We start from the raw sequence: 14,514 nt of genomic DNA on the forward strand, positions 1-14,514 counted from the left end.
ATAGCAGCCAGATGCTGATGATGTCTCCAGGGGGCAGCAAGGTGAAGCTGAGATAGCTCAGATCTTTGCCTCCCCATGCCTTTTGCAGGCTTGGGTGAGACTGTCTGAAGCTCAGCCTCCTTTTGGGTCCCCACCCTGTCACAGGTAACTTAGATCCATAAACTCTGCCTCTGCAGCCTCAATTTAGGGCCCTGGACACCTCTTTGGAGACTCTTTCCTCCCCAGGCCTTGTCTCTTGGCACTGTGCCTGGTTGCTGTGGAAACAGGTTCCACTGCGGACAAAGGAGGGAGCTAGGTCCTGCTTCCTCCTGGTCCTGTCGATGAGGATTTTTAGACCGTGGAGACTGCGCTGCCCTGCGCTGCACCTGCCCTCATTCCCTGTGTTTTCGTTCAAGTGGAGCTTGCCCTCCCTTGCCCCTGACGAGACCATGTGTAAAAGTGTGACCACAGGTGAGTGGAAGAAAGTCTTCTATGAGAAGATGGAGGAGGCAAAGCCTGCTGACAGCTGGGACCTCATCATAGACCCCAACCTCAAACACAATGTGCTGGCCCCTGGCTGGAAGCAGTACCTGGAGTTACATGCCTCAGGCAGGTGAGTAACCCAGTAAGCAGGGGCCTTGCAGGCAGTCCCTGATTCTCCAGACCTGGAGGCACTTTCTAAGAGGAGACATGTAGAACTCAGGTGTTTAGGGCCAATCTCACTGTTGGGCCAGTTGTAAACTGGGAAGCAGAGAAATAATCCTTAACTGGGAGTTAAGACAACTGAGTTCTGATGCCAGATCTGCCATTTAGCACCGGTGTCATGTTCTCTCTCTGAGCCACACTGCCCCCATTTGGAAAATAAAGAGGTAGAATATTTTAAGTAGTCTTAAACTCTGACATTCTACATATTTTCAAATTTTAATCATCTCTTAAAAAGTGACTGAAACTCAAGGGAAGGGGGCTTGAGGTCCAATGGGGGTTAGGAGGCCTGTGCTCTGAACTTGGGGCAGTCCAGTTTAAATCATTTTAATTTAACTTGATATAATTTAAAATTATTGAACATATAAAGTGTACTAGAAACTAGCTCTGCTGTTAGCTCTGTGACTCTTGGGCAATTCAGTTTCCTCTGTGGTCCTCATTTTCCCCACATGCAAAATGAGGGGTTAGCTTAGATACCTGCCACTTAAGGTGTGGTCCATGGACCAGCAGCATCAGCATCAATTTGAATTAGAGATGCAGAGTCTTGGGCCCCATCCCAGAAATACTTAATCAGAATCTGCACTTTAACAAGATCCTTAGGTGATTCCCATGCCCAGTATTGTCTGAGATGACCTATTTGATTCTTTTCTGTACTCTTTGTCCTTGGGTCTATACTGTAAAGATTTTTCTTTGGGATATAAGATGGGATAGGCCAAGTGGTACAGCCTGGGGGTCAGAAGTAAGGCCATCGGTCCATTCTGATACAGTTCATTCATTTCAGTTCAATTCAGTTCACATTTGTGGGTACTTCTTATGTGCTGAGTTTTGTGGTCTTGTGTGAGAGAGGGAAACAGTCACCAAAAGATGTGAATAAAACAGAAGATATGAAAATGAAATCATGAAGCCCCTAAGCTGACCGATGGGAGGGGTGCAATGGACTGGAAATTTGCTGGCAGTGGCCCAAGACCTTGGAAAGCTACTGGGACCAAGCTGGCAGGGCTCTGGCTCTCCCAGATTTGGTTGGTGATCTGTGATCCCCGGCTGGTCCCAGTCTGGAGAACTATGGCCCTTGGGTCTCAGTCTAAGTATAGACTGCCTCCATTTTCAGGCCTTAGGGTGCATTAACTCTGGCACCCACTGGAGGGTGGGGCTGATGGGTGATAATGCTGCAAATTTCTCTGGATTTGGATCTAGCCTGCTCACAGTCAAGGTTGACAGATAAGAATGTACAGGTAGCTTATGCTGTTTTCTATCTGGGGCCTACCACCCGTTATCAGATTTACAGGAAATTTGAGCAGGAAGAACTTATTTAGCGCACTCTGAATTTTACAGATGAAGAATGAGCCCCAGAGGCAAAGCCTTAGGGCATGTGGTGGAGGGAGCTGAGGCCTCTGGAGAGCAACAAGGAAACAGGCCCCAGGACAGAGCACTGCTGAATGCCAAGTGGCCTCCAGAGGAGAGGGCAGGCTGTACGCCAGGGCGCTCACAAGGAGGCAGGCCGAAAGGCCTCTTGGGGAAGGAGACCGGCACTAATGAGCCCAGAGGACTCATAACACAATGCCTTAGCCTCCAGCCTCTGCCTACCTCCCCTCACTCCCTTCCTGGGTCGCCTCCATCCCATCCTCTACACTTTCCTTTCTCCTTCCCTGCAGGTTCCACTGCTCCTGGTGCTGGCACACCTGGCAGTCGCCCCACGTGGTCATCCTCTTCCACATGCACCTGGACCGTGCTCAGCGGGCCGGGTCAGTGCGCATGCGCGTCTTTAAGCAGCTGTGTTACGAGTGCGGCACGGCGCGATTGGATGAGTCCAGCATGCTGGAGGAGAACATCGAGAGTCTGGTGGACAACCTCATCACCAGCCTGAAGGAGCAGTGCTATGGCGAACGCGGTGGTCAGTACCGCATCCATGTGGCTAGTCGCCAAGACAACCGAAGGCACCGCGGTGAGTTCTGCGAGGCCTGCCAGGAGGGCATCGTGCACTGGAAGCCCAGTGAGAAGCTGCTGGAGGAGGAGGCGACCACCTACACCTTCTCCCGGGCACCTAGCCCCACCAAGCCACAAGAGGAAGGAGGCTCAGGCTGCAACTTCTGCTCTATCCCCTGGTGCTTGTTCTGGGCCACGGTCCTATTGCTCATCATCTATCTGCAGTTCTCCTTCCGTAGCTCCGTTTGAGATTCCCTTGGTGGGTCCTGGGAGACCTCAGGGCCTAAGGCTGGTATAGGCAAGCCGGCTAGGAGGGCGCCAGGGGAGACCTGGATTGGGAATGGGGTCAAGTTCTAGCCGTTGCTTCCACTGCCTCAGTGAGGACCCTGGGCAAATCACCCACTTTTTCCATCTGTAAAATGAAGGGTTTGAACTACATTAGTGGCTTTCGAAGTGAAACCCAGGGTCCCTAAATTCTGCACAGAGACCTCAGGGACTTTTAGATTTGGAAAGTAGATTGAATTAGTAGGTTTCCAACTCCTAGTCCAAGTACCCATCACCAAATCCTGCCTTCTCTTATTTTAATCAGAACAGTTCCATCTTGGATGGAGTTCCATTTAAGACTTTTTTTTTTCTTTTTCTTTAAGTGGAAAAAATGTTGGACTGCTTTTAGAAAGTTGGAAAATAACAGAAGTAAATGATCTCCTAAGGCCTTTCCACAGGAATGAGCTCACCCTTATTCCCTTGTAAAGCCCCATTGGTACCCTATTATTTCCCACATCCTGTCACTTCTGCCTTAAATAAACCTTTTTGCCTACTGTAGGAGCCTCATCCACAGCTCTGGCTCCATGCATGCAACAAAGGTGTCTCTTGAAGGGAGAGCAGAGGGAGTGAGCACCTGGTGTCCCAAGGTCCCTTACTTCTGTTCTACAGGGCCCCAGCTTCCAGTTTCCCTCCACTCAGGACAGATTCTTGGGCCTGCCCAGCTCAGAGATGGTGGTTGTGGTAGAGTCACATAGAGCAAGGCTTCATATCCACTGCAGAGAACAGGAACTGGCAGAGAATAGGGGAGAGATAGAAGGCAGAGGCTTAGAATCATGCTCAAAATCCCTGGGAATCCAATGTAATGACTGTGTCTGTGGGGAGTCGTCAGAGTCCAAGGACTAAATCTGACTAAGTCTCAGCAGTTCTGATGGTTAGGACATGGAAAAGAAGGTTTGCCTCCTGGGTTCTTTGTTGAAACCATAGTTGAGCAGCTTTAGCATCCTGGCCATGTGTGGAACTTCTCACCAAAGATCAGCAGTCCACTTAGAACCACAGGGATGGGGAGTTCTCAGCCAGAGAGAGGGAATTAAGAATGTGAAATGCTTTGCCCATAAAGAAGTACACAGATACACAGGGGAATAGGATGAGAAAATGCTCTTTGATAGTGAATGCATGGAATAAAGTAGGGGGGCAAAGAGGCAGAGAACAGGAGACAGGATGCCACCCTGTATTTTGGAGGACTCTTGTTCTAAAACAACACCTTTTTCTCAAGAAAACAAAATTAATACCTCCTTCTCTCACCGCACCCCTCTTTGAGGGAGAGGTCATCACTATCTGTGGTGGTAGTGGGAGGAGGGCCACTTAGATAAAGATGGTGTACTTTAATAAAGACAGTATATCTGCCATCAGGCTTAGTATTCATTAATGTGTTTCAGACCTCCCACATTGTTGCTTAACTGTAATGGGCTGTCAGTCCCCCACTTCTCCGTTCTCCCTGTTCCCTTTCTGGAGCCCCCACATAAGGCTGTCTTTAGCTCCAGCCTTGAGCTCTGGACCAATCCTGTCCATAACCAGGAGGAATGCAGCTTTTTGTCTCCATGCTTAAATTTCTCCCTTGACTCCAAAGCCAGCCTTTTTTTCCCTTGTTTTTGCAAAGCCAGCCTTTTTTTCCCTTGTTTTTGCAACCACAAGTTTTATGATTGTCTCTACTCCCTATCTCCACAGTTTTGCTTTCTATTAATTTTATACTCTGGTTTCCACTTGTACAGCTCTATAGAAACTGTCCTTACCAAGGCCACCAATGACCACCTTATGGTTAAATCCAATATTTGCTTTTAAACCTTATTTTTCTTGACTTCTCAGAGGAGTTCCACATGATGGACAACTCTAAACACTGTTTTTACTTGGCTTCAGAGACACTTCTCTCTGCTGATGTACCTTCATCTTTTCAGACTACTTCTCCACACCTTTATAGGTTTCTCTGCCTCTGCCTGCCTCCTGAATGTTCTTTAGGTTTTTTTCCTAAATATTTTTCTCTTCTCATCTGTCTATATTTAATATCTATATGCTGATGACTCAGATCTATATTTCTAGGCCTGAACTCTTTTTTTTTGTGATTCTTACTTTTATATTTCCTTCTTACTTGACATATTGATTTGACTGTTTCACAGGTACCTCAGAGTCCATATGTCCAATCCAGTTTTAAAATTTGTTTTCTCTTCTGGATTTCTGCATGTTGTTGTTGTTGTTGTTATTTGCTGTCGAGTCGGCCCCGACTCATAGCGACCCCTCCTTGGATTTCCAAGGCAGTATCACTACGGAAGTAGGATTGCCCAATCTATCACTGTTCCACCCAGTCAAGTCAGAACCCTGAGGTCATCCTCTTCCTTACTCCATACATCCTGTTGATTCTACCTTCTTTATAAATCTGGAACCCTTTCACTTATCTCCATGCAAGAATAGAATTGTTGCTTCTGTGAAGAATTTACATAGCTCTTTCTGCTTCTTTCAGTCTCTAATTCCCCTTCCAACTCTAAGGCTGGCTTTGTGATTTTGAAAGTCTATTTAGGGAAGGAAATATTTCCAGAGGCATAGAATGATGGAGTTAGAAGAACCATTAGAAGCTCAACTACTTCATTTTGAAGACAATAAAATGTGGTCAGGACATGCAAGTGACTTAACTCAGGTCCCATTGTCAGTTAGTGGCAGAGCAAGAAGCCCAACCCTCAGCTAGTCCTAGTCCAGAACTCTTTCCTAGGACTTTTTCTACTCTACTAGAAAGAGATTTGTAATTTAAGGGGGAGCTACCTGTTTTCCTTCCCCTATTGTCCTTTATTCTTGCTACAGATACAGAATTCTTGGCTTGTTAACAGGCTTAGTCCTTGTCCTGGCAAAGACTTCTCTGGGACAGTTCTTTCTTTAAAAAATGCATTGCCTTATACTGCATAATGAACTTGTAAGATATACCCTGTGTGCTGTAAATAAATGCCTCAGGGAGATTCTAGGATCCCAAGCCACTTCAGTGGAGCTTCTGTGCACTGGACTTCATGTTCAAGCTGGAGAACACCTACAGGCACTGAGTTGTGTTTCCAAAGGTTGCAATTGTTAGTATGAGTTCAGCAAGTAGTGCTGCACTTTCCTTAAGCCCATCTGGACAGAGACTAGCCCAGTAGGAGAAAGCTTCCTGGTGACTAGGAAGCCAAAGAACTAAAGAGATTACCAATTAAGAAAATTTCCTGTCATAGTAAGTCCATACACTATCAGAACTCTAGAACCAATGAGATATTTCCCCAATCTGAATCCCTTATTTTCCTGATGAGGGACTGAGATCTAAATAAAATAAGGAATTTGACCAGCACAGGATGGGTTAAAGAAAAGATCATGAAATTTGGGGCCTAGAAACGCTTGAGTTTCAGCTATGCTATTTACTAGCTTCATGATTTTAGTCATGCTACTTAAATTCTTTGCTAGTGGTTCAAATCCACCAGCCACTCCTCGGAAAGAAGATGGGGCAATCTACTTCCGTAGTGATACTGCCTCGGAAACCCAAGGAGGGGTCACTATGAGTCGGGTTCAACTCGACGGTACATAACAACAACACAACAACACTTAAATTCTTTAAGTCTCTTTTCCCTCCTCATCAAAATGAGAATAATATTTGCTTTGGAGGGCTATTGTAAAAAGTAATAAGATCATGTCTATGGGGGTGACTGACACAGAGCACATGCTCATTGAGTACTCATCCAATTCTTTCCCCTTTCACTCTGAAATTCTAGAATCCTCTTTCAGTCTTGGAGGGCCATTTCTTTAGTAATTTCAAATTAAACTCTGTAGCAAATGCTTTTGGAAAAAAATGGAAGGCAACGGTTAATGCCCCAGCCCAAGGATTAGAACTGATTTATTTAAATATACATGGAGTCATTACTTTCCTTCCATTTATTTCAGAACAATGACCTCATTATTCCAGATTTATGGTAGCTACTCTTCATTCTTCAAAAATAGCTATTTTAAAAATCTCCCCAAACTGAAAACACCAGTGGTTTCTGGGCTCCATTCCCATTGGCTGAAAAACCCCAGAAGGGATTTAGTTCTTTTCCATATTCCATTCTAGTTCTTTGCAGGATCCCAGCTAAAGAATTTCCTTTGGAATAAATTTTTGGCATTGCTTGGATACTGCCACATACACCAGGGAAATTAAATCCACCTGCTGCAAAGGAGCTCTGGTAGCATAGTGTCTAAGGCACTTGACTGCTAACCAGAAGGCTCGCAGTTCAAACCCACCAGCCACTCCTTGGAAGGAAGATGAGGCAATCTACTTCCATAGTGATACTGCTTCAGAAACCCAAGGAGGGGTCGCTATGAGTCGGGTCCAACTCGACGGCACATAATAACAACAGCTGCAAAGGAGCTCTGGTGGTGTAGTACCTAAGGCATTTGACTGCTAACCAGAAGGTTGGTGGTTCAAACCCACCAGCCACTCCATGGAAGACTGGGCAATCTCCTTCCATAGAGCTTTCACCTCAGAAACCCAAAGGAGGTTGCTATGAGTCAGAATCAAATCAATGGCAGTGAGTTTGAGTTTTTATATGACTATATTGTGACAGGGTCTTGTGAGGGTGACTGGGCTGGTAGTTGTGTTGCAGAAAGCTGATTGGCATGGGAGTCAGGCAACCTGGGTCTCAGCCCTGGTTTAGCCAAGGCTGGTGACCTTGAGTGGCTTAAACTTTCCCCTTCTCTGGGTCTCAGTTTCCCCAATTGTAAAACAAAGAAGATGATCTGAAGAGTTGCTGCCAGATCTGACTTTGCTTACAAACTACTCTTCAGCCTTATTTGTCCTTGGTTATTTGAAGTAGTCTCCTGACTACTGACCCTGATCCCTCTAACAGGTTATTTAGTTGGTACTCCAGGATTTCAGTCTGCTGAATCAGTTTGGAGTTTAACCTAATAGGGATATCTTATTAAGGGATATCCTTAATATTTTTTTGAAACAGTCATAAAAATCTTCCTTTCTAGAAGCAAACTTTTATAGATTTTACTGTTTGACTTCTTTCTAATGGTATTCACATTTTTAAAGGCAAATACCATGAGCAGTGTTGCCTTGTACAAGGACTTGAGTGACAACGGTGGAATTCCAGTCTATATCTTATCCTCTCCTTCAAAACACAAGCCAAATATTTCCTTACTCCATTTTTCATAATGTTATCATGATATTTTGGGGAGTTAATAGGATATCCCCTCTTTTATATCATTCAACAAATATTGAGTTCACATTATATGCTGGGCACTGTTCTAGGCACTGAGGATATAGCAATGATGAACCAACTAAATCACTGCCCCTGTGGCACTTATATGAATGTGGTGGTTAGGTGGCATCAAGTCAGCTTGGACTCATAGTGACCCTGCGCACAACAGAATAAAACACCACCCAGTCCTGTACCATCCTCACAATCCTTGCTATGCTTGAGCTCATTGTTGTAGCCATTGTGTCAATCCATCTTGTTGAGGGTCTTCCCCTTCTATGGTGACCCTCTAATTTACCAAGCATAATATCTTTCTCAAGGGATTGTTCTTTCTGTCAGCATGACCAAAGTAGGTGAGATGAAGTCTGGCTATTCTTGCTTCCAAGGAGCATTCCAGGCACACTTCTCTCAGGGCAGATATGTTTGGTCTTCTGAAAGTCCATGGTATTTTCAGTATTCTTTGCCAACACCACAATTCAAAGGCATCAACTCTCTTCAGTTTTCCTTATTCATTGTCAAGCTTTCACATGCATATGAGGCAATTGAAAATATCATTGCTTAGGTCAGGGGCACATCTTTGCTTTTCAACGACTTTAAAAGACTTTAAACAGGTCTTTTGCAGCACATCTGCCCAGTGCAATATGATATGATAATAGAGTAGCAGATAATAAGCAAGATAAATAAGATTGTGGCATATGACACAGTGTTAAGTACTAAGGAGGAGAATAAAGTTGGGAAGCTAGGTAGGAAGAGTGGGGGAAGTAATTTTAATTTTAGATTGGGTAGCTGTTGTTGTTGTTGTTGTTATGTGCCGTCGAGTCAGCCCTGACTCATAGCGACCCCTCCTTGGGTTTCCGAGGCAGTATCACTACGGAAGTAGGATTGCCCAACTTTCCTTCAGAGAGATTGGGTAGCTAGAGAAGGCTAAAATGTTCCATGTAGAAGGAATGGAATGTGCCAAAGGCCCTGAGGTGGAAGCAGGCCTGGGATTTTCAACAGTAAGGAGGCGAATGTAGCAGGAATGCAGTAGGGACAGAGTGGTAATGGGGTCAGAACATATAGACCATGGATCATTGTCAGAATATTGGTTTTTAATCTGAATGAATCAAGAAACCACTGGAGGATTTGAGCAATAGAGTGATGTAATCCAATTTACTGCTACCCTGCTGAGAATATACTGTAGGGGGGCAAAGATAAATGATGAAAGACTGTCTAGGAAGCTCCTACACTAATCCAGGCAAGAGGTGATAGTGACTTGTACCAAAGTGTTGGCCTGTACCAGGGTATTAGCAGTTATGATTGAGTTTGGATATATTTTAAAGGTAGGGCTGACAGGATCTGCTGGTGATTAGATGGGGCTGGAAGAGTGAGAGAAAAAAAGGACTTAAAAAGACCCCAAGATGTTTGGCTTGAGCAACTGGAAGAATGGAGTTATCACTTTTTGAGATGAGCAAGGCTGAGTGAGAAACAGATTTAGGATGCAATATCAGGATTATGTTGGTCATGTAAAGTTTGAGATGCTTTTTAGACATTCAATTAGACACTGAACATTGGAAATGTCAAGGAGGCAGGTGAATATTCAAGTCTGTGACTCAGAGGAGTTGCTCAAACTGGAGATAAAATGGGAGAGCCACTGGCATAGAGATGATATTTAATGTCATGACATTAGATGAGGTTATGTAGGTGGTGAAGGTAGATAGAAAAGAAAAGAAGCTCAAGGACTGAGCCCTGGGACTCTCCATGTATGTATAAACCAACTAACCAAACAAACAAAAAAACACACTGCCATGGAGTTGATTTCAACTCATAGAGATCCTATAGGACAGAGTAGAACTGCCCCATAGGGTTTCCAAGGCTATAAATCTTTATAGAAGCAGACCACTTCATCTTTATCCCATGGAGCAGCTGGTGGGTTCAAACCACAAAACTTTCAGTTATCAGACAAATACTTAAACCACTGCATCACCAAAGCTCCATGTATAGGTGTTGGAAGAATCAGGAGAAACCAACAGGGGCACGAGGAAACACACAGAAAGGGTGGCTCACTTGAGCTTTCAGAGCAATTGGGCAGCAGAGGCAGGACTGGAACTATGATCTTTGGGGCCAGGTTCAGATCTCTTTCCACTGGCTCAAGGCACCGTCTCTCACGGGACCAAGACAGTTCTTGCATTGGAATCCTTCTGATGTCCCTTGAATGGGACATGTTACTTCATCAAGCCTTGGCAAGGCATGTATTTTTGTCTCTATTTTTTTTTTCCCATTGTGTTTGAAATATTTCATAATTTAAAAATGCACTAAAATAAAATGACTTAGTGGGAGGCCCAGACTGCCAACATGGATTTGGACATTGGACATGCAAATGCAGACCAAAGGGAGATGTTGTCAGAGCTATTTAAAGGAGGGATTTTGTTGTCTTGGATTCTGTTGGCAGGACTGGGCTACATGAGGGTTTAATAGGCATAGACTAAATAAGCCAGATAGTCCCATGAGATAGGCAGGATGGAATAATGTCAAAGGATAAGCAGATGCAGAGGGAGATGAGAATCTTCATTTTCAACATTGGCCAGCAGTTTCCAAGACTGGACTGCTCCCACACTGCACTTTTGGCTCCCCAGGATTTGCTCTGGGTGGTGTGGCCCATGGGTATGGATGGAAATATCATCGGCTGTAACTCTGCAGAAGCCTCCACTGGGTCTGGCAGATGTGGGTGGGGGACACACATTCCCACCATGTTTATCATTCAGCACGCTAGTCCAGGGCAACATCCAGGTTCTAAACGCCTTCCCCTTGTCCTTAACACTGCTTTATTCTCACACCCCATTCCTTTGAGGGGACTCCCTCAGATCTTTTGTGATCTCTGCCTATGTGTTGAAAATGTCCTGGCTCTTTCTGCCTATGATCAGAAGCTTATTGCTGGGAATTGTGCCTGCATTTTTCCATCCAAATGACATTTTCCTTATCTTCTTGAAAAAGGCAAACACACACCAGATGCAGGAAATCACTGCAATGGCTCTGCTTGGCTCCTCCCTCAAGTTTGTAGAATTCCTTGGCTTCCTTTCTGGAGCCAAGGGCTAATTGCCAGCTTGTCACAGAAAGATCAAGGACTTGAAAAACCATTATTACTTTTGGATATTGGTCCCTGCCCTCTTCTCTATTGATTCATCCTGGGTGTTAATAGTGCTTGGGAATCCATGAAAAGTGGCTTCTGAAGGTTCAGGAGTAGATTCCTTTTCTCCACCTCCACTGTCCTGCCCTTATTAAGGACCATAAGGTCATTTGCCTGATGTTTTGTAGCCACCTTGATTCTCCCTTCCTTTAACCTTTTCTTCAGCTCACTTTCTGCATTGATGCCTCATTTTTTTTCAAGCAAAAATAATACTGCATTTTTAGTGAGGTTTACACAGCAGTGTAGGTTCCCATTCAACAATTTCTACACAAGTTGTTCAGTGACATTAGTTACATTTTTCACAATGCATGAACATTCTGATTATTTCTGTTCTGGTTGTTCCATTTCCAATAATCTAGTTTTCCTACCCCTTTACATCCTCATCTTCATTGTAAAGTAGTTGTTGACCAAAGTTTGTTGTCATATAGATGATTTTTTTTAAAGAAGTATAGTACTCATTGTTGTTGTTAGGTGCCATTGAGTCATCTCCAACTCATGGTGACCCTATCCACAGCAAAATGAAACACTGCCTGGTCCTGTGCCAGCCTCACTATCCTTGTTATACCTGAGCCCATCATTGCAGCTACTTTGTCAATTCATTTTGTTGAGGGCCTTCCTCTTCTTCATCGAGCCTCCACTTTACCAAACATGATGTCCTTCTTCTGACAATATGACCAAAGTAGGTGAGACGAAGTCTGGCCATTCTCCATTCCAAGGAGCCTTCTGGCTGCTCTTCCTCCAGGACAGATTTGTTAGTTCTTTTAGCAGTCCGTGGTACTCAGTTTTCTTCACCAACACCACAACTCAAAAGCATCAATTTTTCTTCAGTCTTCCTTATTCATTGTCCAGCTCTCACATGCATATGAGGTGATTGAAAAGACCGTGGGTTGGGTTAGCCGCATCATAGTGTTCAAGAAGACGTCTTTGCTCATCATCACTTGAAAGAGGTCTTTTGCAGCAGATTTGCCCAATGCAATATGTCTTTTCACATCTTGACTGCTACTTCCATTGGTGTTTATCGTAGAACCAAGTAATAAGAAGTCTTTGATGACTTCAATCTTTTCTCCATTTATTGTGATGCCGCTTATTGGTCCAGTTGTGAGGATTTTTGTTTTCCTTATATTGAGGTGCAATCCAAACTGCAAACTGTAGTCTTCAGTCTTCATCAGTAAGTGCTTCAAGTCATCCTCACTTTTGATAAGCAAAGTTCTGTGGTCAGCATATTGCAGGTTGTTAACGAGTCTTCCTCCAATCCTGATGCCACATTCTTTTTCATATAGTCCAGCTTCTTGGATTATTTGTTCAGCATACAGATTGAACAAGTATGATGAAAGGATACAACCCTGACACAGTCCCTTCCTGATTTGAAACCATACAGTATCTCTTTGTTCTGTTTGAACGACAGCCTCCTGGTCTGTGTACAGGTTCCTCATTAGTACAATTAAGTGTTCTGGAATTCCCATTCTTCTCAATGTTATCCACAATTTGTTATGATCCACACAATGGAATGCATTTGCATAGTCAATAAAACACAAGTAAACATCCTTCTGGTATTCTTTATTTTCAGCCAGGATCCATTTGACATCAGCAATGATATCCCTCATTCCACATCCTTTTCTGTACCCTCTTTGCATTTCTGGAAGTTCTCTATCAATATACTGTTGCAACTATTTTTGAATTATTTTCAGTAAGTGTTTACTTGCGTGTGATATTAATATTGTTTGATAATTTCCAGATTATGTGGGATCACCTTTCTTTGGAATGGGTACAAATATGGATCTCTTCTAGTCAATTGGCCAGGTAGCTTTCTTCCAAATTTCTTGGCATAGAAATGCGAGTGCTTCAGTGGAGCATCCATTTGTTAAAATATCTCAGTGGGTGTTCCATCAATTCCTGGGCCCTTGTTTTTTGCCAATTCCTTCAGTGCAGCTTCAACTTCTTCCTTCAGTACCATTGGTTCTTGATCATATGCCATCTACTGAAATGGATGAACATCGACCAATTCTTTTTGGTACAGTGACTCTGTGTATTCCTTCCATTTTTTTTGCATGTTTCCTGCATAAATCATTATATTGCTCATAGAATCTTTCAATATTGCAACTCAAGGCTTAAATTTTTATTTCAGTTCTTTCAGCTTGAGAAATGCTGAGTGTGTTCTTGCCTTTAGGTTTTCTAACTCCAGGTCTTTGCACATTTCATCATAATAATTGACTTTGTCTTCTTGAGCTGCTCTTTGAAATCTTCTGTTCAGCTCTTTTATCTTGTCATTTCTTCCATTTGCTTTAGCTACTCACTGTTCAAGAGCAAGTTTCATAGTCTCTTCTGACATCCATTTTGGTCTTTTCTTCCTTTCCTGTCTTTGTAAGGACCTTTTGCTTTCTTCATAGATGATATTCTTGATGTCATCCCACAATTCTTCTGGTTTTTGGTCATTGATGTTCAATGCATCAAATCTGTTCTTTAGATGGTCCCTAAATTTGGAAGGGATATAATCAAGGTCATATTTTGGCTCTTTTGAATTTGTTTGAATTGTCTTCAGCTTCAACTTGAACTTGAATATGAGCAGTTGATGGTCTGTTCCACAATCAGCTCCTGGCCCTGTTTTGGATGAAGATATTGAGCTTTTCCATTGCCTCTTGCCACAGATGTAGTGAATCTGATTCCTGTGTTTTCCATCTGGCAAAGTCCATGTGTATAGTCACTGTTTGTGTTGTTGAAAAAGGTATTTGCAATGAATAAGTCGTTGGTCTTGCAAAATTCTATCATGTGATCTCCAGCATTACTTCTATCACCAAGGGCATATTTTCTAACTACTGGTGATTCTTCTTTGTTACCAACTCTTGCATTCCAATCACCAGTGATAATCAATACATCTTGATTTCATGTTTGTTCAATTTCAGACTGCAGAAGTTGGTAAAAATCTTTAATTTCCTCATCTTTGGCTTTGGTGATTGGTGCATAAATTTGAATATTAGTAGTGGTAACTGGTTTTCCTTGTAGGTGTATGGATATTATCCTATCACTGACAGCATTGTACTTTGGGATAGATCTTGACACATTCTTTGTGATGATGAATGCCACACCATTCCTCTTCAACTTGTCATTCCCAGCATTGTAAATCATATGGTTGTCTGATTCAAAATGGCCAAAACCAGTCCATTTCAGCTCACTGAAATGGATATCCAAGGCAGGATATTGATCTTTATGCATTTCATTTCATTTTTGACAACTTCCAATTTT

General features: G+C 43.3%; 1 protein-coding gene across 1 annotated transcript; it reads left to right on the forward strand.

Annotated features, from left to right (window-relative positions):
- Positions 1–320: 320 nt before the first annotated feature.
- RTP1 (receptor transporter protein 1) lies at positions 321–2,853 on the forward strand. The gene is made up of 2 exons (XM_007935992.1): positions 321–592; positions 2,334–2,853. Exons 1-2 carry the CDS (start codon positions 321–323, stop codon positions 2,851–2,853), a joined length of 792 nt encoding a protein of 263 aa, XP_007934183.1.
- Positions 2,854–14,514: the final 11,661 nt, after the last annotated feature.

The sequence above is a fragment of the Orycteropus afer genome, unplaced genomic scaffold (assembly GCF_000298275.1).
Source record: "Orycteropus afer afer isolate SDZICR_OR568_19922 unplaced genomic scaffold, OryAfe1.0 scaffold00032, whole genome shotgun sequence".
Taxonomy (NCBI): domain Eukaryota; kingdom Metazoa; phylum Chordata; class Mammalia; order Tubulidentata; family Orycteropodidae; genus Orycteropus; species Orycteropus afer.